Raw genomic sequence first — 24098 nt, 5'->3', positions numbered from 1 at the left:
CGGGTGCGATAAATTTGCTGCTTTACAGCACCTGAGAATCAGTTCCAATATATTTTATATTATGGCATTTTCAGCTTCGCCTAGTGGAGAAGTTATCTGAAGTCATAGCTGACAAGGATTACTGTTTACAACTTAACAAAAAAAAAATCAAGCTGATCAATCAATTTACTCAGGCCTTTCCAAAAAAAAAAAAAAAAAAAAGTCACACCATCTCAGTGTTCATGCTGAAGTGCAATTGATCTGCCATGTCCATTAGACAGCATTAATATGGCTACATGTGCAAACGATTAAGGAGCAAAAACTTTATAGCAAAGATTTTTTTAAAAGCCACTCGTACAAATCTGTAATCGCAAGGTTTTATTTTTAATTCATCAATCAACTACCATTCAGAGCACATAAGGTATAAAGGCAAATAACTTACATCATTACTTTTATAAACAGAAATGCTGATGGGTCTTGTTAGTTACTGAGAAGCTTTGCCATTCCACCGAAGGCTGTGCATCTGGCTAGATTAACAGCATGGGCTATGTCCCTGAGATCATCACCTTTGTGAAAGTGTTTTCCCTCAATATTCTCCCCACACAGACACACCCACATGGAGGTGCGGCCTGTGATTTTTTCCCTCTTTTACTAGGATTTCTTAAGTTATAGCATCAGCTGGAAAGTTTGGTTCTTGGCCTTCTCTCCTTGTATCAGACTTGGAAAGAGCCATTGATCTCCATGTCAGGATCAAGAACAAGGAAGCAGAACCTTAACATTAGTCCCTAGCATGACATTTAGGAGGTCCCCTGATAACACCTGATATTGGGACTAAAAGGATTTTAAGTTATAGTTGATATCTGAGCTGTGTTTCCTCACAGAGGTCTTCCAGGTAAGGGCTTGATAGGCTTTTAGTACACTAATTGGTTTTCATTAGAGCAGAACAAGGAACTGACTCATTCGGTCTTATTTCATCACAACTTTACTTATTACATGTACATCTCTTCCATCCACCCCTCAACTAAGTGGATGTGGCAAAAGCATGGTAGCTACATGATAGATGCAAAGATGCCAATATTGGGACTTAGCCAAATGCCTGTTTAAATGCAAATGAAAGACTTGATCATAGCAAAACTCTTAACTATACCCTGTAATAGCATGAGTCCCAGTGCAGGATGTGGGTTATTTATCAACTCATATAGCAAATATCCTCCACATGTATGGCCAGCAAGCAGGATGTGCATTTCTGATCAATGAATCTCAGCTCCGAATAAATACAGGATAAAATTTAGGAAAAGGAGGGATAAAAAAACATACTTAGGATCATGGAACGTATCCAGTACATTAGACTTGAGAGCGCCTTCAAGAAGCAGCCAGTTTTGCCAGAAGGACTTCATTAGTAAGGCAACACCTGCCAGAACTGGTTACATAATGTGTACAGAGACCTGATTCACCACAAGAATCAAAATTTACTTTAAAAAGCTGCCATTTTAGAGTATTCTCCTCCAACAAGGAGTAACAGGCTCTACTCTCTGTTGAAGATTTAACATAAGCCAGAGTTCCCCTAATGGGCCTATGGTAGAAAGCATACAGAATATGAGCGGGGTGTGGGTGGGGGAGAATGCGATAAAAAGAAAGGAAACCATTTGAAAAGCAGGTAATAATTGCATCAGCAGTTGAAGCAAGGCTGGCCAGCTATCTAGCTGAAGAGCACAACAGGTGGCAAATGAAAAAATAAAGGCTCGGCAACTTTGAAGGCATATGCCAATGGAACCTAACTATAATGGAGTAGTAGATCTCAGGAGGTAATTTCATCCAACAATGTTTTCACAATAGTAGTCCTTGGAAGCATCCAATTTTGGGAATCAAATCAATAAACAATTTGGAGAAAGACTTGAAGCAGCAACTCAGGTTTTCTTGCAATAATTAAGGCAAGCCTTCTGCAGGTCTTTGAGGAAAGCAGGTACTCCACTCTGTTTTGGAAAAAAAAAAAAAAGTGTTATTCTCTGATGATGGTCAAAGACACTGCAGACAAAAGCTGTATATAGACATCATTTTACACTACAAATATTTCAAGAGATAACAGAAGACAGTGTTTCCAACAAAAAGATTAAATTTACTACAAAGCAGTAAATTCTGTATTTGTTCTTAGAACATCACACCGTATTTCAGGAGTTTGCAACGTTACTGAATCTGTCTGCTCATCCTTTGAAACACGAGTGTGTCTGTCCACAGCGGTGCAGAAACAACTCTGGTGAGTTTAGTATCAAGAGTGAGCTTTCTTGAGGTGTGGGGAAAGGAACAGTTAGAGAGACAGAAAAAGAAGAGATGACTATCAGAATGGAGGCCTGAAAGACAAGATAGTAGAGTGGCCAAGAGGGAAGACGACTTCAGACAAGATCAGCCAATCTTCATCTGATTTATGGAGGCCAGATTTGGATCCAGTGGGTGGATTCTCAGGAACAAGTTAGACGGCACAAAGGAAGATATTGCCCCCAGCTTCCTGCTTACCTTGGCTGCCCAGTTAATGAGCCATGATGGAATCATGCCACCAGGATTATCGAAGTAATACATGTAAACTTAAAGGGAGACAGAAATGGAAGGGAATAGAGTTTATTATAACAACACAATAATTAGTAGTTTACTTGCTTGGCTGCAGCTATATTGATTATAACTACAGTTTCTGCCTGACTATGGAATGCAGGATTTAGCCCTGTTACATACACATATAGTTACCAAATAAAACATTTTTTTCTTAACGATCAACTTTGTCCCAAAACATCCTTCAGTCTATTTATAACAACTTCAAAATCAAGTCCACAGAGATTCAAAGGTGACTTTTCAATGAATGAATTGTTCACTGGGTTGCCCATTTTCCAGTTGCTAGCAATGATCAAAATATAATAACCAATATCCAAAGTTCAAATGAATGACATCTGTTCTTCATTTAGTGAAGGGAAATGACGGAGTGGACTATTCTTAATTGTGCAAGTCCAGTGGTGTTACCCAACACATGAAGTCCCATGTAACATTCCCAGACACGCTTCTTTCAGAATGGATTTTTGCCAATTATAGAACTCTTGATATGCGTCTTTACCATATCCTTTGCATGTATCTTCAAGTCCTTAGCCTCGCCTGCTTTGATGGTATCTGAGATTTTACATTTCATTTTCTTAATAAATGCAGAATAAAATTTGAAAGCTTGCTCTACTTTACTTAGCTGTAGTAAGTGATATTTCTTACCTTTGGATCCGGTCTTGCCATCACTCGCAAGCACCAGACTTTGCACGTAACTATTTACTCTGATAATCCCAGATTTTTCTGGACACTGAGGAAGAGACACACTTTTAGCCAGCATAACCCAGATCTTCTGCCCATCAACCTCCATATCACGACGTTCACGAAGATACACATACTGTATTGCAAGTTAAGAAAGATACCTAAAGATGAAGAAAGATGCAAAAAAGAGTATAACTGGGTCCAAAAAAGTAGATAAGTCCATGGAGGATAGGTTCATCAATGGCTATTAGCCAAGATGGTCATATATGCAACTCCATTCTCTGGGTGTCCCTAAACCTCTGACTGTTAGAAGCTGGGATTGGAGGACATGGGGTTTATCACTCAATAAATTGCCCTGTTCTGTTCACTCCCTCTGAAACATCTGGCACTAGCCACTGTTGAAAGACAGGATACTGGGCTAATGGACCATTGGTCTGACCCAGTGTGGCCATTATGTTCTTATACAACTATGATCGGTTTCATTATATTATTATTAACTTGTATTACAGTAGCATCCAGCAGCCCCATCGTGACAGACACTGAACACAACAAAAAGGCAGTCCCTGACATGTTTCAATCCACGTTTCACTTCGGTCTATTAAATGAATCTTAGTGTTTGCATTATTGTAGGGTCTGATCCTGCAGACTCTCGCACTCAAACATGCATTTCATTGAAGTCAACATGATACTCAGGTGAGTGATTGCACAAGCACGAATAAGGACTGCAGGATCAAGCTTTTAAACCTTTCATTCTCTTCTCAAGTTTGGCTCTTCTACACTTCAACTCCCACAGTAACAGACAAGCAAAACTCTTACAGCTGCCTGCATCTGGACTCTTGAATATGTTGCTTTGCCACCCGGACAAAGATTTGAAAGGATACATCTCTGTTTGACAAAGGGAAAGGGTACTTCACTTCCCAGTAGATTATTCTCTTCCCATCATAAATCTTCTCACTCAGCTCTACAATTGGCAAAGGGGGAAAAGAAGTGTTGGCCATCACTGAGTTAATTCCAGCTGCAACATTTATACATATACAATACCAAAACACGGCTTAGACTAGCAGTGGCAAGAATTTAAAAAACTGGTTGCATCTCAGCGCAGTTATACTGAGATATGCTAGGTCTAGTTTAGCCAGGTCAAGAGAAAAGTTTGTTTCCACTGTAGACAGTTCCATTCACGAATGAGTCAAACTCCCTCCCAGAGAGGGAATTCATTCAAAGCCTGTCCCACCTTTTGGGTAAACCTGTGCATAAGCATCTGTTCCTTTAAATGCACCTTCTGCAGTTAGAAGTTCAGAACAGCTCTGTTGTTGAACATGCATTTGAAACAAAACAGGTAATGACTTTATATCCTTGAGAGCCAGTCCAACCTAACATGGAATTAGAACATGTGGCAAGTGTAAAAGACTCCCAGTTAAAGCGAGCGATGAGCAAAATTGAGGGGGGCGGAGGGAGAAGAGAAGTTACCCTTTTAAAAATACCATTTTTGTCATTCGTTGGCAAGTGATAAGTTAACTCTGTTCCAGAGAGTTACCAGCAAGCACCAAGGTTTGCTCTGCATACTGGAAGCTGAAATAGGAGGCAATCCGAGTGGGAGAGCCTGGGAACAGAATCAGAGTTCAAGGGACAAGATGACTCACTAAGGAGATCAGATGGGAAGACAGTAGCGGGAAGGAGAAAGTGAGGGAGCTAAAGCCAAACTCTAATCATTGGAGGTTAGAAGGAAGCTTTCCATGGAGTAAGTTATCCCCCGCCCCAACTGTCCACTGTAGGGTTTTCTTCTGATGCGGCCAATACTGGCCATTGTCAAAGGCAGAAGACTGGACTACAAGGATCCTGGGTCTGAGCCACGATGGCATTTCCTATCTGACCAGGAAGGCAACTATGTCCACTGATGCCCCTGAAAAACACAAGATGAAGGACACAGAAAGAGCAGTCAGTGTAAGTTGGGTGTGGCCAGATTGCTGCCACGGCCGTTAACAGTACCAGTGAGTTAGCACCAACAGGGTTATGACACTAGTGTGTTCTCGTATCAAAAGAAGCAACCACTGTAATATTTCATGCTGGAACCATTCCGCTGTCTCCTAGGAACTCCCACTCCCAACCCAAGGTAGCGTTTGAATGATACATACAGATATTGCAAGACTGAAGTGTCATGCTCATGCACAGCTTCTTGGGCCTGTTTACAAAATGGTTTTTCCTCCTGTACAACTTTCAAAGCCATGCATTTACCCTTCCAAATGAACAAAGAATGGTGCCACAGGGGATGGGGAGGGTGGCTTTCATATGGGAAAGAAAATTAAAGAGGAAGGGGGTAATGGTGCATCTAAAAAGAGTAGAGTTACCACTATACCCAGTGCATATGTATGTACCAGGTATCCCACACAAAAAATCCCATTTCCATTCCCTAGCCCACTTGTAATTTCACTAACATTTAAGATGTGCACACAATATGCTGCAGTCCCTGCAATGCAATGACAAACCACACAGTATCGTGTTTTCCACCAGAGGTCACTGGAGTATTAATTTGTTGCCTTTTAACTAATGCTTTAGTTGAATTTTTCTTAGCTAAAATGCTAACAAGTGAGTCTCCCTCTTTTTCAAAAGGAGGTGTCAATTTGAGATCTGCATTCAAATACCTGGAGAGATTATTTTAAAACTTGCTGTGTTTCTTTCCTAAGAGTTAAACTTCGCACAATGGTACTTACGAAAGCCATATACACCCGTGCTCCCTTTCAGTCTATCTATTCCAGAGGACAGGCTGGTCAAAACTGGCCAAGCAGAGAAGGCATTGGACAGAATGACCAAACAGAACTTCAATAATCCATTCTGAAGAGCCCAAGAGATACATTATTATGCTGAAAATTGCACACTTGCTAAAATGCAGCATTCCATTTTATTATTTTTTCCAAACAAAAAACCCACCAAGGCTATATTACAAAATGTACTTCGCTTAGTCCACAATACTGTTCAGTTTTGTTTATAATACAGAACGTAAACGTCGGGTAGTTCAGCTTGCTAACACGGGGACATGTTGGTAACGGACCTCGTTTCACTGCAAAATTTTAATAAAGTGCTGTAGCGAAGAATGGCTGATTTCTGTATATGAGCCATGAGCATGTGAATTATTACACTGTGCCATAGGAGTGTGTGGTCCTTTATAGACAAAGGCAAATCTACAGCTTAGGCCTGGTCTACACTTTGGGGGGGGGGGGGGGGGGAAAACAATCTAAGATATGCAACTTCAGCTACAAGAATAGCGTTGCTGAAGTCAACGCATCGTAGATCGACTCAGATTGACTTACTTCACGTCCTCGCGGCACGGGATCGAAGGCTGCCGCTCCCCCGTGGGGAGTTCCAGAGTTGATGAGGAGTGCGTTCGGGGATCAATGTATCATGTCTAGATGAGACGCGATACATGGATCCCCGATAGATCGATCACTACCCACTACCCGATCCGGTGGGTAGTGTAGACATACCCATATAGTCCAAAGTCTCGATGTTGAGATGGAGATCACTGTAGGATGAGGCCTGAATCAGACCCAACGTAGCAATGCTCTGTGTATCCCAGTCTTTTGAAAGCTCAGCCCACTTTTCAGGAAAGCAAAACCACCTTCACCCCTGCCATGTGTTGTTATAGGCCTAGCCAAAAAATGAGCTATCACTTAGAATAGATTGTGTAAGATTCATAATATGGTGCTTGCTTTCTTACATGCTTTGATGAGCAGTAAAATTGTTAAGAGTGTTGACATTTAAAGCATCATTGATATCAGCGCTAGCACCCTTTGAAACAAAGGGCATATTTAATGGCTCCAGTTTTCTATCTATCCATCCAGAGTACTTTAAAAAGAAGCACTAAAGTAAGCCTTCTGCCAACAGGGAGTTAACTTGTCCAACCTTGGAGTATGAAATATCATTAAGGCAGCAATTCTCAAACTTGTATCAAATCGTTGTTTCAAACATACACAAGTTCTGGATACCAGTTCAGGGAGCCAGACTTTTTCCCTAGTCAATGAGGGTGTAGAGGCCAACCCTGCAACATTATCTACATTTTAGAATTTAAAGGGTGTAACTTCCCAACTGCTTCCTTTCCATTCTCTTAGAATAAAAAAGGCATTATAAAAAGATATCGGCATGTTGGCTTCAGACACTGTAGGTTGTAGTTGCCTTAGCTATGTGTTTTACAAACCAGAATCTGATGAAGTCATTTAAATGGAAAAATTAGAACGATCGGTTGCTGTGTGTCTTCGTGTACGATACCGTGAACGAATTAAGGTTCCACTTTAAGCTTCTTTGGGGTATGTCTTTGCTAGTAGAAAAGGTGAGTGCCTTTTACAGCGAAATAGCTATCGTGTGTTAGCTCACACCCATTCTAGTGAAGCTACAGGCTGACTGAGATCAATCCCTCGTTTTCCATAGGTTAAGCAGCTCTCCACAATACTGCCCAAGGTGCAATCAACAGAACCATTCAGGCTAGAGCCCCCACGGTTTAAAAATAAGAGAGGGCATCTGGCAGGATTTTCCTTGGCTTTCAAACTTGCTCCTCTGGGCCCCTATTCAGGAAAATACTTCGTGTAAGTTCTATTGACTTCAGTGTAAGCATGTGCTTGAGTCCTCGCCCCTCTAGAGTCCAGGTCTGTTAGTCTTCCCAGGCACTGCAAACTCCTCTCACCCTCCCTCCACCTCCTCCAGGTGTTTGCAGAACTAGATGTGCTGAGGGCATGGGAGTTTGTTGTGTGGATAATGATAGCTGAAGTGTTATTGTTTTGGAGGTGGTCAGACGTACTGTTATTTCTGGGGAGGCCATTGTAGGTGTTCTAGGTTTTTCAGTTGGATGGTCACTATTTTTGTAAGCACCAAAGAAGGTAGGATAGTTGGCAATGCCTCCTCCCCCAAAACAAAGACATAAATAAAAGTGCGGCATATGACAGCTAACCCTGACCTCACCACTGTCAAACGGGCCCCCCAAACTACCACTGCGTTGACCGCTATTCTGAGCATCTGATGTCAATTAGGCCATCTAATGTTATAATTCAAAGCTTGTGTTGACCCAGCCTCCAAATGACAACGCAGATGGATGAGAATGTGAGCACCAGCACTGTCACGCAGGCTTTCTGGGGACAGTCTCACCAGGGAAAGATGTTCCCCCATTGCCACTGCAGAGTAATGGTTTAGGTGCCAACCTACCCCTTGGGAGACCTGGGTTCAACTCTTCTCAGACTTCTGACACCTTAGGCAAGTCACTTAGCTTCTTTGTGCCTGAGTTTTGCCCATCTGTAAAATGGGAATAATACCACTTCTACCTCCCTGGGTGCTGTGAGGATAAATACACTTGCAATGGTTAGGCACTTGGATCCTATGGTAATGAGGGCCATGTAAGTACTTCAGAGTGGCAAGGACTGATGCTGTGGGGTGTTCTCTCTTGATATTTGAAGTTTGGCTGTGACTAGGCAAGAATTTCTCTCTTATATGCCACATTTTTACTTATTGGTATACATTAGGTGATGAGCGCTTTTGATAATCTGGCCTCAATTGTAAATGCTGAGCACCTGAAAATGTGACCTCAAGTCCTTTGGGGAACGTGGCCCTAAGAGAAGAGACAAATTTTAGAAAGCCTTCCGGGGGGGGAAGTTAAAGATAGAGCTTATTTTTAAACTTTAAAAAAGTAATTTGATTTACTCACCTTTAACATATTGATCCCATTGTTTTCTGTAGTCTAAATCCATATAGACATCTGCAAGCAACTCTGGGGGACAATCGGCAAGGCCACCAAAGATTTTATACTCATAAAGTCCTGATTGCTGTGGAAACGGAACAGACGAAAAAAGGCATCACACAGGAAAGGGAAACATTCTACTGCATTGAAAGCAGCTGAAGGAAGCAAGGTGGGGCACTTATTGCAAACCTACGTAAGCTGGGAAAGCAAATCCTTTTAAAAACAATCCCCAATGCAATCTTTTTGCAATATGGCCTTGTTTTTAATGTTTGTATATGGAAGTGTAACAGTCAGACGCCCTCACACAGAGGCGCTTCATAATCCTCTTACTCACATCAACCAGTGCGTTACTCCACAAATAGTTCCCAGGAACTCAGTGGGACTACTTGGGGTAAATGGCACTATAAAGGATAGGAATGATCCTGTTCCCATTGACTTCAGTGGCACAGGATCAAGGTATCACAATCTGACCTATAAATAGGAGGTTTTGTTGTGAAACATGACTAGGTAATGCATGACCCACAGTAATCACTACTGCTGTAAAAGGTTAAATACAGTGGAAACCTTATTCCAAATTTTGATGTTTGGTTGTAACACAGGCTATACCTATGAGTGAGTCATATATTTTGAGAGTCTTGGATATTAGCTGTTTTCCTTCTGCAAGCATCCTGAATCCCAGCCCTCAATTCCCCTAGCACACAATTTCATGTGTTAATGCTTTTAAAGTTTCACATAACATATGGAAATTCCATCTGCACATATGGAGCAGCGTTTACACTATTGTTACTACTACGTCAGTACTAATTAAAACAATGAGAATAATATTTTTTAAGTGTCAACTATAAGATCGAGCAATCCCAAGGGGGTGGGGAATGTTATGGCTATACAATGTCTGTGTGAAAAGAATTGTTGGTCTTTGTTCGGGGCCTACCTGTCCACACGACAAATCCACCACTGGAATTAGAACGTTCAATACACCAAGCGACAAATAATGGATGGACATGTAGTTTCAGCACCCTCATCCTGAGAGTTGCCTGTTCCCTGAAGAGTGTAACTGAGATCACAATCTGGCCCACTAGTTCCAATCCTTACAGCCTGGGTAATCCCATTGACTTTAATGGAGTTGGACAAAGTGACTCAGAGCCCATTTGGGATAGTCTGACTTCTGTTAACCATAGAATAGGCTACATTCAGGGTAACACTTCATTCCTGGGTACCAGTGTCGCCAACTCAGCCTTTTAGATGCACAATATTTAAAGAGAAGGAAATATTTTAAAAAAGATACCACGTGATTACATTTGTAATAAGGCAGTATTACTATTCCCATTTTTACAAGACTGTCTCAGGCTAATTTTGGCAAAATGGTACACCTCACCAAGCTGACATCCAAGTAAGTCCCTTCCAGACAGCTAAGAGGAATGATACACTGAATCTACAGTTATCCAATGGCAGCGGCTTTAGAAATAGATTTTAAGACTAAAAAGAAGCAAGTTGGGAAGCTGATGACATGTAATTTTGTGCATTTCAAAGTATCCCATCCCTCTATGGAAGACCTTGCAGTTGACCTTGTCAGTTATTTCAGGTTTTTCCAACCATGCCTACATTTCTTCCTGAAACAAACCTACAGTCCCAATCTTGCCAGAATACCTATGTGTGTGGTTTCACAAATGTAAGCAGTGGCATTGTACTTAATGGTATCATTGACACCTGTGAAAGTCAGTCACATGTGTAAGAGTCTGCAGGATTGGGACCTGAGTGTACAGTTTGGTGTATTCAGCTTAACACACAATTTGGTATATTCAACTTAATGTGCAAATTTAGGGACCATCTGGTCCTCAGAGATGCATCCTGAAAAATAAGTTACATCTTTCATCCTACAGTATGTACAGTAGTTAGCTTTACAAGAGAAGCACTGAAAGAGGTTTTAATGATTGAATCTAATTATATACATCTCCTAGTTTGGATATTAAAAGGATATTTTAATAAATAAAGGGATTAGTATCAGGTAAGAGGATATTTTTCCTTATTCCTACAAGGATTCCAAACACTCTCCCTAATTTTAAATTTTACCAGTAACTTCCTCTCCACCCACCCCCACCCCACCCTACCCTTTGGGAGAGAGTTATGTAACTTTTGGACGTTAGAATGAGTTCTTACGTGACAGGTTCCATTGTGTTCATAAAAGGTCATGAAAAAAGCCACAGGATTCAGGAGCTGTCCGTGTTGTTAAATATTAAAAACAAAAACAAAACAAAAAACCCACACGTAACAAAGACATTCCTGAGCCTTACCCTGTCTTTCCATTGACAAGAGACAACAAAATAACCAGTCTACACCCTTAGTCTGACGGGTGATTTTCCAATCCATTGAAGATGGCAGCACGAGCCTCCCTTATTTGGTCATCAACAATTTGCCAACTCCTTTTTATATACAAGAGGAAGCCAACATTTGATACATTCCGACAGCACGGTGTATTTTTCCGCTATTTCCCCCTCTCATAAATTTGGTTCCTCTATTACTCATAAGAACAAATAAAAATGTAGGGACACTTTCACAGGATCAGGATTCCCTGCAAACACACTACCAAAGATGATCAATGCTACTGAACTCGTAATGGAATCTTCTGTATCTGATCCTGATCAGATGAAATAATATGACATTATGGAGAACAGTGGTAGGGCATGCCCATGAATCATCTTTTGTTAAAGAGAGAGAGAGTATATAATCACCACCATTATTTTAAAGCACACACAACTAAGGCTCTGTCTACTCTGGGTTGTTCTGTCCCTCCTTCCCCTCAATACCTGTTTAATTTACAATGAGGGAGTGCAAACTCCCAATGTGAGCGGCATTGGTCCGAGTTGAAGCTTGTACCACTCTAATTAACCCCAGTAAACTACTGGAGCACATTGAACCAGCAGTGTGTGTCTGTGTTAAGCATTTACACTGGAGTAGCTATATCAGTGTAAATTACTTTAGACTAATCAAATCCCAAAAGTTAAGTAAATGCTCCTCCAATTAACAATTATATTTCCACAAGTAGTACAGTTAAACTCCACTATCACACTAAGTTTATGATCAACTTACAAAAGCGAGGAGATGCCCTATAACTGCTCTTTCCCTCATTGTATGCAATGAAAGATCTCGACTTGCCAACGTGCCTTTGGCAATGATGAAATGCTGAAAGCTTGCTGACAACTCCTCATCCAGAGTGTGACGCAAAGGCAACTGACAACAGGCGAAAGAATCACATTGACTTCAACAGACTGTGGATCAGAGCTATAGGCATGTCTATCCAGACGCAGTGCAGAACTGACCCTAACTTTCACCGTACCAAGCATACGCACTACTTCATTGGACAGACTTTCAAATTTACAGTTTTGAGAGGTAACTATCCACTGTCAAATGCAATGTGGGGTTGAAGATTTTCTTCCATTTAAACTGTATCTGCATTTACATTATAAAAAATACAAGGCAGGATAATCAATCACATTACCCTAATCCCACTAATGGGATAGGAAACATTAATTGTATTCCCTTTGTCTCTCGTATAATAGCTCATTGCTATTCTGTTGCAGGAAGAGAGTCATCTTTATTATTCTTTTGCTGGATCCCTTCCAGTTTCTTAGTGTCTCTTGACAACCAACAAACTGAGCCTGCTGAAAACTATAATCCTGCCGTCAACATCCATAACTTAAGCTACTAGATAGTAGAGCAAGATAAAAAAAGTTTCTCACTGAACCCTTTATCCCCCTACTGTTTATCTGCTTGGGAAAACAAAAGCCACACAGCACTTCCTTCTCATTTAAGCTTACAATGGCAGCATCCATACATTCTAAATCCAGTGCTGTGTTTACACTTCTTCCCTCTCTCCCAGCTTGTCTTCACTACAGTGTTATCTTGAGGTATAACTCAAGTGTTGCCCCAACCTGACTCCCATTCACACAACCCTCTCTAGTTTGAATTTGGTGGTGCTTTAAACAGGAGCCAGCTGGCCTATTATGGAGACTGGTCGAATCTCAAGTGCTGCCAATGCTTGAGCTAACAATACAATGGGGACAGAGCTACTTTGTGCTGCTAATAAAGTCACTCTGTGCTGACAGTGTTATTTCACTATGGAGCCACTCTCACTCACTTGGGCCATCCTAAACTACCAGATGTGCCCCTTGGGTGACAGATGAGAGAACCTGATACATAGCATAACTAATAAGGAGCTGTGGGTCTATGGTTGAGAGTCCGACTAACTACCTGTCCATGTAAAAAAATGTCCTAGTTACGAAAACAACCCCCAGACAAGAATCTGTGTCAATTAGCAAGCATGAAGGAGCTTGAGAGGGACTACACAGCAAAATAACATTCAAGCAGCACAGAGTAGCTGTACCCCCATTGCATTACTACCTGAACTGAGAAAGGGTTTGCTTACCAGAGAAGCTTAGTCTTAAACATCAGAGATTTCATCAAAGCCTTCAACTGCATTCATTATGCAAGAGGACAATCTGGGCTTCCCAAAAATATAGAATCACTGGTTAAGATGCTGTATGAAGGTTCAGAATGCTATGTAAGGGCAGAAAGTGGAGAGACCAGTTGGTTTGATATTGTCCCTCCCAAAGATGCAGGTCCATCATAACGTTTTGTGAATTAAATGTTAATTTCGACTGACTGCTTCAGTCAAAATGAAAAAAAACTTGCCGATGTGCTGAAATGAATCATTCTAATATTACCAGCATAAACCGTTTTGATATTTCAGGCTAGATGCACAAGGGGATTTAGGCACCATTCACAAAACAGGTGGTAGTGGCAGCACCGCCTTGTATCTAGTAGTCCAGCAGTTAGGGCACTCCCCTAGAACTTGGGAGGCCCAGGTTTAGTGCTCTACCTCAGAGCTAGAAAGTATGTTCGCTCTCTCCCCTGCGGAACAGCTTCTAGAGGACAGACAGAGAGACCCACCAGAGAGACCCACCACAGAATATCCCATAGCCTCTGGACTAGGGCGACGTTGTGTTGATTTTAAGGTGTTTATAAACTCTTTCACTGTCCAACATTAAAAACAGTAATACTTAGGTTCAGGGGGTTTCTTCTACAGAAGCCTTGGTTTTATTTCGCTCCTCGGCAAACTCCCCAAAGCGTTCATTCTCAAGTTGAAAGTTTATTGATCAAACACAAGAAATTAAAACAAACATTTATACTGAAACTGGAATTGAGTGATTATGCAAAACAAACTTAAAGTCTCTTTCCTTTTGGAGATCAGTCTTATTTTCAAACTAACCTTTTGATTAGAAGGGTTAATTTTACCCTCGGTCCAGATGTGTAAAGGGTACTCATTTCGCCTGTTTCTAATGGACAGGCAGATTGATGACGGAGGAGAGATGGAATGGAAAAGGCGAGGGACATATGGCTTTTGTTGATGTTTTTGGAACACTGGACAGCTGGTCAGTCACAAATGGATGCTTTGGCTGTTAGGCCAACCACAGCACCTGTTGCTCGGATCCTGGTTCACATTCCAGTCAGGGATGTCACCTGGTTGAGTCTCTTCTCCTTAGACGGGGCAGGGCAGTGGTCATCTCATCTCGCTGTGCAGATGCAGGGCAGGTGATTTTACGATTTGATGAAAAGCCAAGAGAAAGAGGTAGGGGGGACAGAACTGGATCTTATATGCCTCTGCTATGCTGGCTGGCTGTTAGGTATCCCCCCCAAAAACACATCCCCCCAGATGGGTAAGGACAGGATGTCATGATGATTTTAAGGACTCAAGTGAGAAACAAAGTTCCTTGAACAAAAACAAGGCCTAATGGCCTCCCTCTCAGGAAGAAAGTATTTTGATCTGCTCTGCTCCTGCTGTCTCAGGCTCAGGGAAGATGAGGTGAGTGGAAGATGCCCTGGGAAGACAGTGATGATTTTTCCTCCCCAGTTTCTTTTTAAACCCCAAAAAGGGAAATGAGTGTAGCATAGTTAATTCCCTAATTATTCTGTCCACCGAACAGCCCCCACACCGATTTTGTTTCATTCATTTCTGGCTCCATGTCTTCCATTTTTACTAAGCATGATTTCAACAGTTCTTGAACCTTATCAGCAGGCCCTTTTGGTTTGGACTAATCCAATTTGTGCGTCTGATTCTCTTGCACTTGTTCGTAACATTCATCATTGACAAACAACTTGACTTATTTTCCATGATTAACCTATAACCTTTTTTCCTGCTTGAAAATTATTGTGAGCTGTTATGAACTTGTAGCTCATATGTAAAACAAGATGTACAACTGGGGCCATTTTTAGGCCTGATAGTCACAGCAGCACTCGTCTGGGAGGGAGGGGCACCCTGGGTTCAAACCTGGATCTCCCACATCCCAGGTGAGCGTTTTAACCACTTAGCTACTGGGTGTAAGTGGGGATGACCCAACCCCACCCCAGCCCCTCCATTCTGTGATTCAAGCCCTTTATTTTGTTCACTTTTATTTATTTTTAAAGTTAGAAATGTCCAAACAAAACATTTCATTCAGCACAAAACAAAATTTTGAATTTTCAGTGAATCAAAGTCAGAAAACTTTTACTTTCTATTCAACTCAATCCTAATTTTCTTTTACTCTTTGCAACTGCCAGCAAGCAAACATTTGCACAGGTCTACGCTACAATAGTCAAGGGTACTTGCCAAATTATTGGATTTTCTCAAATTGCTTACTAAGGTTTAAACTATTAGATCAGGTTTCGCAAGGGAAATGGAGGATCACTCTATGCTACAGTAGATGTGTATGCAAGAGACATGCTGAGAGACAGGAATTTATAATGAGTTCAAGGCTAAAAGAGCCTGAAGACAGAAACTCAAGATTTCAGAGTCACGCACCAGCTAAATATTTAGGTACACTGTACAACCAGACTAAACTTAGCATCCTTATTACCCTTTTTCAAAACATGACCTTTGTATACAATCCAACCTCAACTATCCAAACACTTGTCATGTCTCCCCAGAGATTCAGAGAAGCTACATTTAGATAATTGTGGCTGCATTTGTCCCTTCTCCCAGGATTCACTGCCAACTACCAAGCCGTCTACATTCAACTCAGCAGGCTTTGATGCCTGCTCTCTCAGGTATGCCAATTCAGTTTCAGCTTTAGTCCATTGGAAACACTGGAGCTAATCAGCTGAAATCCAGAGTACCAGCCAAATTTGGCCCAGTCTTAGCCCAGCACAGACTTAAAGCCCACTGAGCCTGTTTCCCCTAGTTATGCTGTCCTCAGTTGTTTGGATACTTTACATTGTACTCCCAGTTCTGCTTCTTCTGATGTAACCTATAAGACATTCTATCCACACTGCAACATTATACCTGGGTACAAGTTCTATTATGATCTTGCTAACTCTATGCAAAATATCAGGCATCTTCATAGAACTGCAGCCATTTGCAAGAGCTAGTTAGAGAACTAAACTGATGCCACATCAGCCAGAAAATGTTACATACTTTCATCTGCAGAGTGGAAATGGATTTTGACCAATCATCCTTTCCCTAAGTTTTAGGCACTCAGCACAATCCTACAATAAAATCTAAAAGGAGAAAATTCACAGGTGTAAAAGATCATCTGTGTGACGATCATTGTTTTGTTGACGTGTACCCGCAATTCCTTTAAGTACAGCCTACATTTCCAACCCCACCCCCCAAAGTTTATCCATTTCTGGGCAAACATGGAGAATCCTAGTCATCCCTCCCCAACAACCCCCCTATTCACACCTCGATTTCAGTTTGATATTGGAGGGTTATTCTTGCATCTGCAACAAATGTCAGTATGAAATGCAAGATTATGAAAAAATTCCCCAAGTACCTTTTATTTTATTTTTCCTTCATACATTTTAAGGTCAGATGAGACCATTAGAATGTAGTCTGATCTTCTGCATGACCCAGTCTAGAATTTCACTGAACGATTCTCTCTCTCTCACACATGCCCACACACAAATTTATCCTCAGAAACAGCCCTACAAGGTGGGGATAATAAAAGTTCCCTATTTTGCAGATGGGGAACTGAGATACAAGAGAAATCAAATGACTTTAGATCAGACCCTTAAAGTAAAGGTGGGGGTTCCTGCTGGTCAAAGATACACCAGAGCCCCCATTTTCAATATTTAAGAATTTTCATCTTCAAAATATTTTTCAAAGGGAAAACTTTTTTTTTATTCTCTCATGATTCCTCCAGAGGTAAGTCAGTAAGGGCCCAGTGCTCTTGATGTTTCTGCAGTATCGCATGCCTAGTGAGATAGTAGATTGAATGCAGGCCTAGTTCCATCCAGGGTCAACCAGACGGGGGGTGGGGACGGAAGAGTGTTTAGCAAGCTTCATAGCTTAGCACAGCCTATTGAGTCAGGACTTTAAAATAGCGTACTGGTGAGGGTCAAGTTAGACAATAGTCAGCAGGAGTTCTATTGAATTCATTTGAAAGTGTCCATTTTTAGTGACTTATACCACCCAGTTAAGAGTTATCCACCCACAGTTATCAGACTATGCTGAGATTCTGCACCATTGCACTATAATTGATTTTCATGACAATTTGAAGTGGTATATTTTTTCCTATTAAAAAGATATACAAAAATCATAAAATGGGAAATGGCATTTTTTTCAAAACCATTTAAGAATTTTCACTTGTTTTCCCCCCCCCCAACAACAAAAAACAAGCTTTGGGAGGTTCCCCACCCTCTCTCCTTCCCCTTTTTCAATTGGCAATTATCAGGGAGGGGAAAGGGAAAGTGTGAAGAGAAAGAGAGATGTTGAAAAAAACAAAATTTCAAGAGAAAATTTAAAGTTTCTCCTCAGAAACAACTAATATTTTATTACCAACTTTACTGGCAGCTACTATGCGGTACCCAGTTACTCAGACAATGCGTTTCCCCACATTTCTATCCTCCCCATAGATTCCACCAAAAACACTGCTTATTTTATACCTCTTTCAAGTACCTGACAAACCTCATTACCTATCTATTTGCTGTGTGTACGCCACACACTGACATGCTTTCATTTCGGTACTACAGGTTACCACTCCCATACTATAAATAGGGGGATACATTACCACACAGTGACAGAAGAAAAACAGATTACCCTGAAGTGACAACTCTATTTCTTGCAATGGGAATGAATCAGACTTTCCCCAGCCACCCTTCCCCTTTCACAGGGACCCGGACGACCTATTTGTTTGCTTTCTCCTTTATGTTTTCCTTTTAGGAAAGAACATCCCAAGAAACAGGGCACCTAAACCACCAGAGTCAAGAGGTGGTGTTTCCTGAACCCTTTAATCCCTTAATTTGTATTTTTTACTTCTTAAAAAGCAATTACAAGACTTCCACGTTTTGATCTCACTATTCCTTAGAGAAACCTTTCAGAATTTAGGGGGAAATGTGTATATTTATGTGTAGCTGAGCAGGATGTTCCAATGCTGAGGACACTGTGTTTGAACCTATAACTGGAATATTTTGTTTGTCTAACCCTAAACCATCTTTCATCTGCCATGCCTCCAAAACAAATTAATTTGGGGACAGCAGTGTCTCCGTGGAACAAATATGATCCCCATTTCGTAGACTGGTGAACTAAGGAACTGTTCAATTTCTTAGGCCTTAATCATGCAATGAGATCCAATAGGCAGCTTCTGGACGCTCTACCATGCTGCATTGAGATCAGTGAGATTCTACAATGGGATCTGAGTAACTATCCACCTCTCTCTCTCTGGGCGGTCACGAGGTTGATCAATCACAACCTCTGGCGGGAGACAGAACGCGAACAGCTTCCCCTGCTGAAAATCTGCCAGAATCAAGAGGTACGTGAACTATTTCAGAAGTCTGCAGCTCCCCTTCCTAAGGATGCTCACAACATGAGAGCCCCATCACTGCCCCTTCCTCTGGCCTTACTAACAGGTAGTGCAAAGAGATCTGCCGGAGCGCTTCAAAAGCATCCTGCCCAGCTACTGATCACATTGTCATTGGATACTCCCACACTGTCCCAGCTGATCAGGCTAGGTTTCCTCCCAGCCCAACTGCCAACTTTGCTACCATAGCACACTCATCACTTCTTCCTGCACCTCAAGTGAAGTTTTTGCAGCACTCACATGGAAGGGGGGGAGAAAAAGAAAAAAAAATAGCAGAATCAAAAGTGCCATCACATTATTCCCAAGAAGCGTCCCAGAATGGTGGCTTTTGGTACTCAAGCACACTGCAGGGGACTCAAGGTCGACTTGCGTTACAGGCTGTTAGCAGGAGGTCTCCATAAGCTGTTCCCCAGGTTCTTCCTCACTGTGCTTTGCTTGGCAGCCTCCACTCAAGTGCAGAGGCAGGAAGGGGAAGCTGAATTTTGCACATCAGGGAGGTCTGTTCTTGGAAAAAGACAGACCAGCAGAAGATATTTAATGTTGACGAGGAACGGCAGCCATCCCCAAGTGAGAGAAAGCCCAGGGGGAGTTGGAAAGGGAGAAGGACCAAGGGACTCATGAATAAATGGGGGAGGCTCCCATTAATTCCAGATGTTGTTGACTCTAATACTGTACCTAACCCTCAAGCCAGGCTAAGGATGTTGTGTATGCCAAATACAGAGAGATTTCCTCCAATACTAGACCTCGTTGCCCGAAGCCCTTTATAGCTGTGGCCAGGGCGTTGCTCTCTAGTGCCATCTGTTGTGGAACATCTTTATTCCCAAAAAAATAAATGCCTGCCACAAGCGTAGGAGAGTGCCGAGCACTCTCCAGTTGACTCCGGTACCAGAGTCAGAAGCGTAGACGGAGTCGACGGGGGAGCAGCAGCAGTCAACCTACTGCAGTGAAGACACCGCGGTAAGTAGCTCTAAGTACGGCGACTTCAGCTATGCTATTTTCATAGCTGAAGTTGCGTATCTTAAACTGACTTAACTCATCTCCCTCCCACATGTAGACCAGGCTAAAGAAAGCCTGGAGCACTGGGCCTGGTGCAAGATTTGAGGCCTGAACCAGAGGCTATGAACCAAAGTCAGGCTGTGTATTAAACAGATCCTTACAAGTTCACTTTGTCATACGTTAACTTGGCAAAGTTGTTGCTAGCATACTAGGCACTAGATATTTATGGAAATTCATTCCAGAAGGCTAGTACAGATACATCCCAATCTAGTACAAGAGAAGACGGTTTGACAGAATAATGAATAGGGATGTTTTGTCCGAAATATCAGGAACAAGGGGAGGTTTAAAAAAAAAAAAAAAAAACCACCACAGATGTCATGAAACATGTAAGGTGGTACGTAAACTGTTTATCCCAGTTGTTTGTCTCAGTCTATAAATGTTGGGGTACCTCACCTTAACCCTTTGTGGGACCAAGGGGACAGCAGAAACTCCCGCCGCTGACTGAGCTGCTCCTTGCCACTGGACACTCACGTGTTAGTGTACCTGTAGCTCCCATGGAATGCTAGCACTGTGCCTTGGGGGCATAAAGCTGGCCAAGTGCCTTTGTCATCGAACTGTGCCAGTATGAGTAAGATCTTTATGAGTAAGATCAAGGTCTACTGGATTAGCAGGGTACACTCTCTGCTAGTTCTGATAAGACCAGAGTTCCAAGGACAGAAGCACTGAGTAGTTGGAACAGCTTTATCGGCAACAACATTCTTCAGCAACAATAAGCAGTGAGAAATACGAGAAGACGACTACAGTGGCTGTGAGCAGAGACCAAAGTGATCCTCTAAAAGGCTTTCAACCCAATCCTGAAGTGGAGATTGCAAGAGTGCTGATGATGGCTCTTTATAGAGAAAATTAATGCTAGTCCTCAGCAGGTCAGCCCAGGCAATTTAGGAAAAAGGCCTGCCAGAACTTCAAACTGGCCCAGCCTGATATGACCACCAGGCTGCCACTCCTTAGACTAGAGGGTTTTTTAAAGCCCAATTTAATAACCAAATATACCAAGTTTCATAGCCATAGGAGCCAGCAAAGGGGAGAAATGGGGAAGAGGCCTTCACTGCCACCAATGTTCAGGGAATCAAGTTACAAAGCAGCTCACTGAGAAAGTATAAACGTTATATATTGGTAGGTAGTCATGAATCAATTCTCTGTTACTGTTGTGACAGCCTCGGACCATATTTCTAGTCCTTCCATTTCAATTCAGCTTACCTACACCTAGCAAGCTATTTGGATCTAACCAAACCTGGACTGTTTTAAATCTGATTAAGTGTAACTGCTAATGTAAATATATTTCCTAATTCAGTTTAGCTAAGTCTACCTTTCATAGTTCAAGATAATTTGTTTTGAGAATTAGTCCACATTTGATCTAGCTGGAAAGTGACATACAATTTGATTAATTCTGCATTTTCAATAGCTCTTAGAGCATGCTGAATGATACAAGTTGCAATTAAGAGGCCACTGAAGCTAGAAAATCATATTTAAAAGCTATCTTTACCTGAATTACTGATAGCATAGATTATTAAAATCGATTTAACTTTTAAAGTGTCATTTATTTTTGATTATTTATGCCATTTACTTTTTATTTTATTTTATTAAGTTTTAAAAAAGAAAACAGGCTAGTCGGCTTCGTTTCAGTCAATTTCAAGCCAATTTCTCTTTCCCATTCTTGTGCACTACCAAAACATTGCAATATTCAGATTGCAGAGACAGCAGGAAACAAAACTGCTTCCACGGACTTTTTAAAAATAAGTCGATGAACAATTTTATACCAATACTAGATTCTGTAAAGCTTCACTCCACAAAGTATCATAGCATTTAATTCCAGTGCAACAATAGCACTGACCTGCTAAGTATGCGATAAGAAGAGTAACTAAAACTACAAAAATGAAGACATTTTGAAACCATATTTATACCTAATGTTTTAATAAGTCAGGAAAATGGATTAGTTACCAAGTAACAATAAAGAATCACCTGCCACTAATAGAAAATAGCTATATTCAACTGCAAGCTAATTTTAAAGATAGATTCTAGCCTTGAACATTTAAAATGGGATTTTGATGCCCAGTTCCATTACATTTAATGAGATTCTGGAGCAAAACCAACTCAGGCAGTTTTGGACATCTCAGCCATAATCTTCCCTCAAAACCAAGAAGTGAAGATTTTAATGCGGATAGGGGATTTATTACAGAATTTTCTGAAGCTCTCCTTGATTTGGGGCCAGGATCTTGATGATGCAGCCAGCAGTAAACATCATCATGAGCTAAAAAGAGAAGGCGATGGAGACAGGACATGTACTTGGAAAGTTATTAAAGATTCTAAGATCAGGAACAGATGGAGTAATAAGTCCCCTACCTTTCCTCCTTAAGGGAGCCACTGTCATTCTCCCCTGAAATAGATTTGTATTGGAGGGAAGAGGAAGGGGGAGACAGGTATTTCCCACTGAAATCAGTAAACTGCTTCCTTCAGACTAAAAGGCTTCCTCTCACCAAGCAGAGCCCTCCATCAGGAGTTTCCAAGTTACCAAGTGTGACTAAACTTTAAACTCTTGGTAATCTGCAGGCTCCTGCAGCAGCTTTTAGAGAAACAGGGGCAGCTTTCCCTATCAGCAGTTAATGGCATTAGCCTGAAAGCTGCTTTCTGTGACCCAGGAGACATTGAGCAAGTGGTGTTAGAGCTCAAACAGATGACAGAGAAGTGTGTGGCACAGGAGGGCATTTCAGCCTTTCTAGCTGATCAGCAGAACATCTCCCCACTTTTTAATATCTAGATAAATACACAAGCCTCTTCCACCAAGATCATGGATACTCCTCTACAGAGGAGTTTTTAGGTGATAAACTGTCTCCAGCTAGCAGTCAATCCTACTTCGATTCAGTTATACTGATGACAATCATTCCTGCCTCCCATCAATATACAGGGGGACTGTTTCTCCCTAGATATAGGGGATACCCAGTATTCACCTGCTGTAGCTATAGATATGCATGCATAGACAAGGGATAAGCACTTCCCCCTCTCCACTGAATATAGGGGAGCCATCACCCGATATATAGATACCTTCCCAAATAATATAGGGAATGCCCCTATCCAGCATAGATACAGGAACGGGGTATAGCTTATGTATTGTGAATGTTCCCCATATATAGAGGAAATGACCATGTTTTATTTATATATATGAAGTGCTCCCCTCTGCCAAATAATGGGGTCCTTCCCCCTTTCCCATATGTAATGAGAATGCCCACTACATAGGGCAGGCCACCTTGCCCCACATAGATAGGTGGGTAACTCCCTGTACAGCTCTCCTGTATGGACTTTCGCCCTTTGCTCCGCACACACAAGGAGCACTTCCTCGTTGAGCTCAAGTTTGTCCCTTCCCCCATGAATATAGGGGGGGTGCCCCCACTTCCCCGTGTCTCCAGTGAAGGCCCCCAGAATAGGGGCCCTCCATGTGCCCCTCCCGCAGAGGACCCCACACCAAACCCCACAGCTGGTGACTGACTGAACGCCTCTCCCAGGCAGGGCATGCCCCTCCCCCTCGGACATAAGGGACACCCCCTTCCCCCGTGTGCGTGGGGCCGCCAGGCGAGCCCCCTGCAGGGTACCTCGTGGTAGAGCCGGTAGATACTGATGCCCATGGTCTCCACCAGGAGCTGCCAGGCTCCCCCTGCCGCCGGCGCCGGCTGGCTCAGCTCCCGGCCGGCGGCCTGGAACTGCTCCTCGGAGAAGCCCCGCTGCGCCTCCATCGCCCGCCTGTGGGGGCCGGGCCCGGCGCGCCATGGGATAGCCCCGGCCGGGGCGGCGGCGGCCAATCGCGGGCCCCCGGCGCTCGGCTCGTTCCGGGTTCCGGGAGGAGGAAGCGCCGAGCGCCGGGCTTGCCGCGGCGTGGGGCGGGCTCTGCTCCCTTGCCCGCAGTGCGTTAGACTCTCCGCCGCCCGGGCCTATGCCCCTGTGGAGGGTGGGGGGGACCAGAAAATGGGGGTAATAGGAGCCTGTGTAAGAAAAGATCCACAAATCGGGGCTGTCCCTATAAAATCGGGACATCTGGTCACCCTAGCCGGGGGGTATATAGGGGGCAGCCCTAGGCGGGCACAGAGGGGGCATTCCCTGCCCATGTAAGGTATATTGGGCTTCCCCCAATGGATATCGGGGAACACCCCCCCCTCCTTCAGCATACATACGGGACGCATCCCCCAAGGTATATAGAGGAACACCCCTTCCTCCAGGCACCGCCTCAACATACATATGGGACACTTCCC

At 42.6% G+C, this 24098-nt stretch overlaps 1 protein-coding gene across 1 annotated transcript; it reads right to left on the bottom strand.

Moving 5' to 3' along the window:
• Positions 1–342: 342 nt before the first annotated feature.
• LOC120382815 (phosphatidylcholine transfer protein) lies at positions 343–23650 on the bottom strand. The gene is made up of 6 exons (XM_039500223.1): positions 23445–23650; positions 8942–9059; positions 4140–4219; positions 3223–3394; positions 2491–2558; positions 343–1952 (listed from the first exon to the last, which is right to left on the bottom strand). Exons 1-6 carry the CDS (start codon positions 23583–23585, stop codon positions 1887–1889), a joined length of 645 nt encoding a protein of 214 aa, XP_039356157.1. The 5' UTR covers positions 23586–23650; the 3' UTR covers positions 343–1886.
• Between the last annotated feature and the right edge of the window lie 448 nt (positions 23651–24098).

Source organism: Mauremys reevesii, linkage group 15, assembly GCF_016161935.1.
Source record: "Mauremys reevesii isolate NIE-2019 linkage group 15, ASM1616193v1, whole genome shotgun sequence".
NCBI lineage: Eukaryota > Metazoa > Chordata > Testudines > Geoemydidae > Mauremys > Mauremys reevesii.
This window is presented reverse-complemented; position numbering and strand designations above follow the sequence as displayed.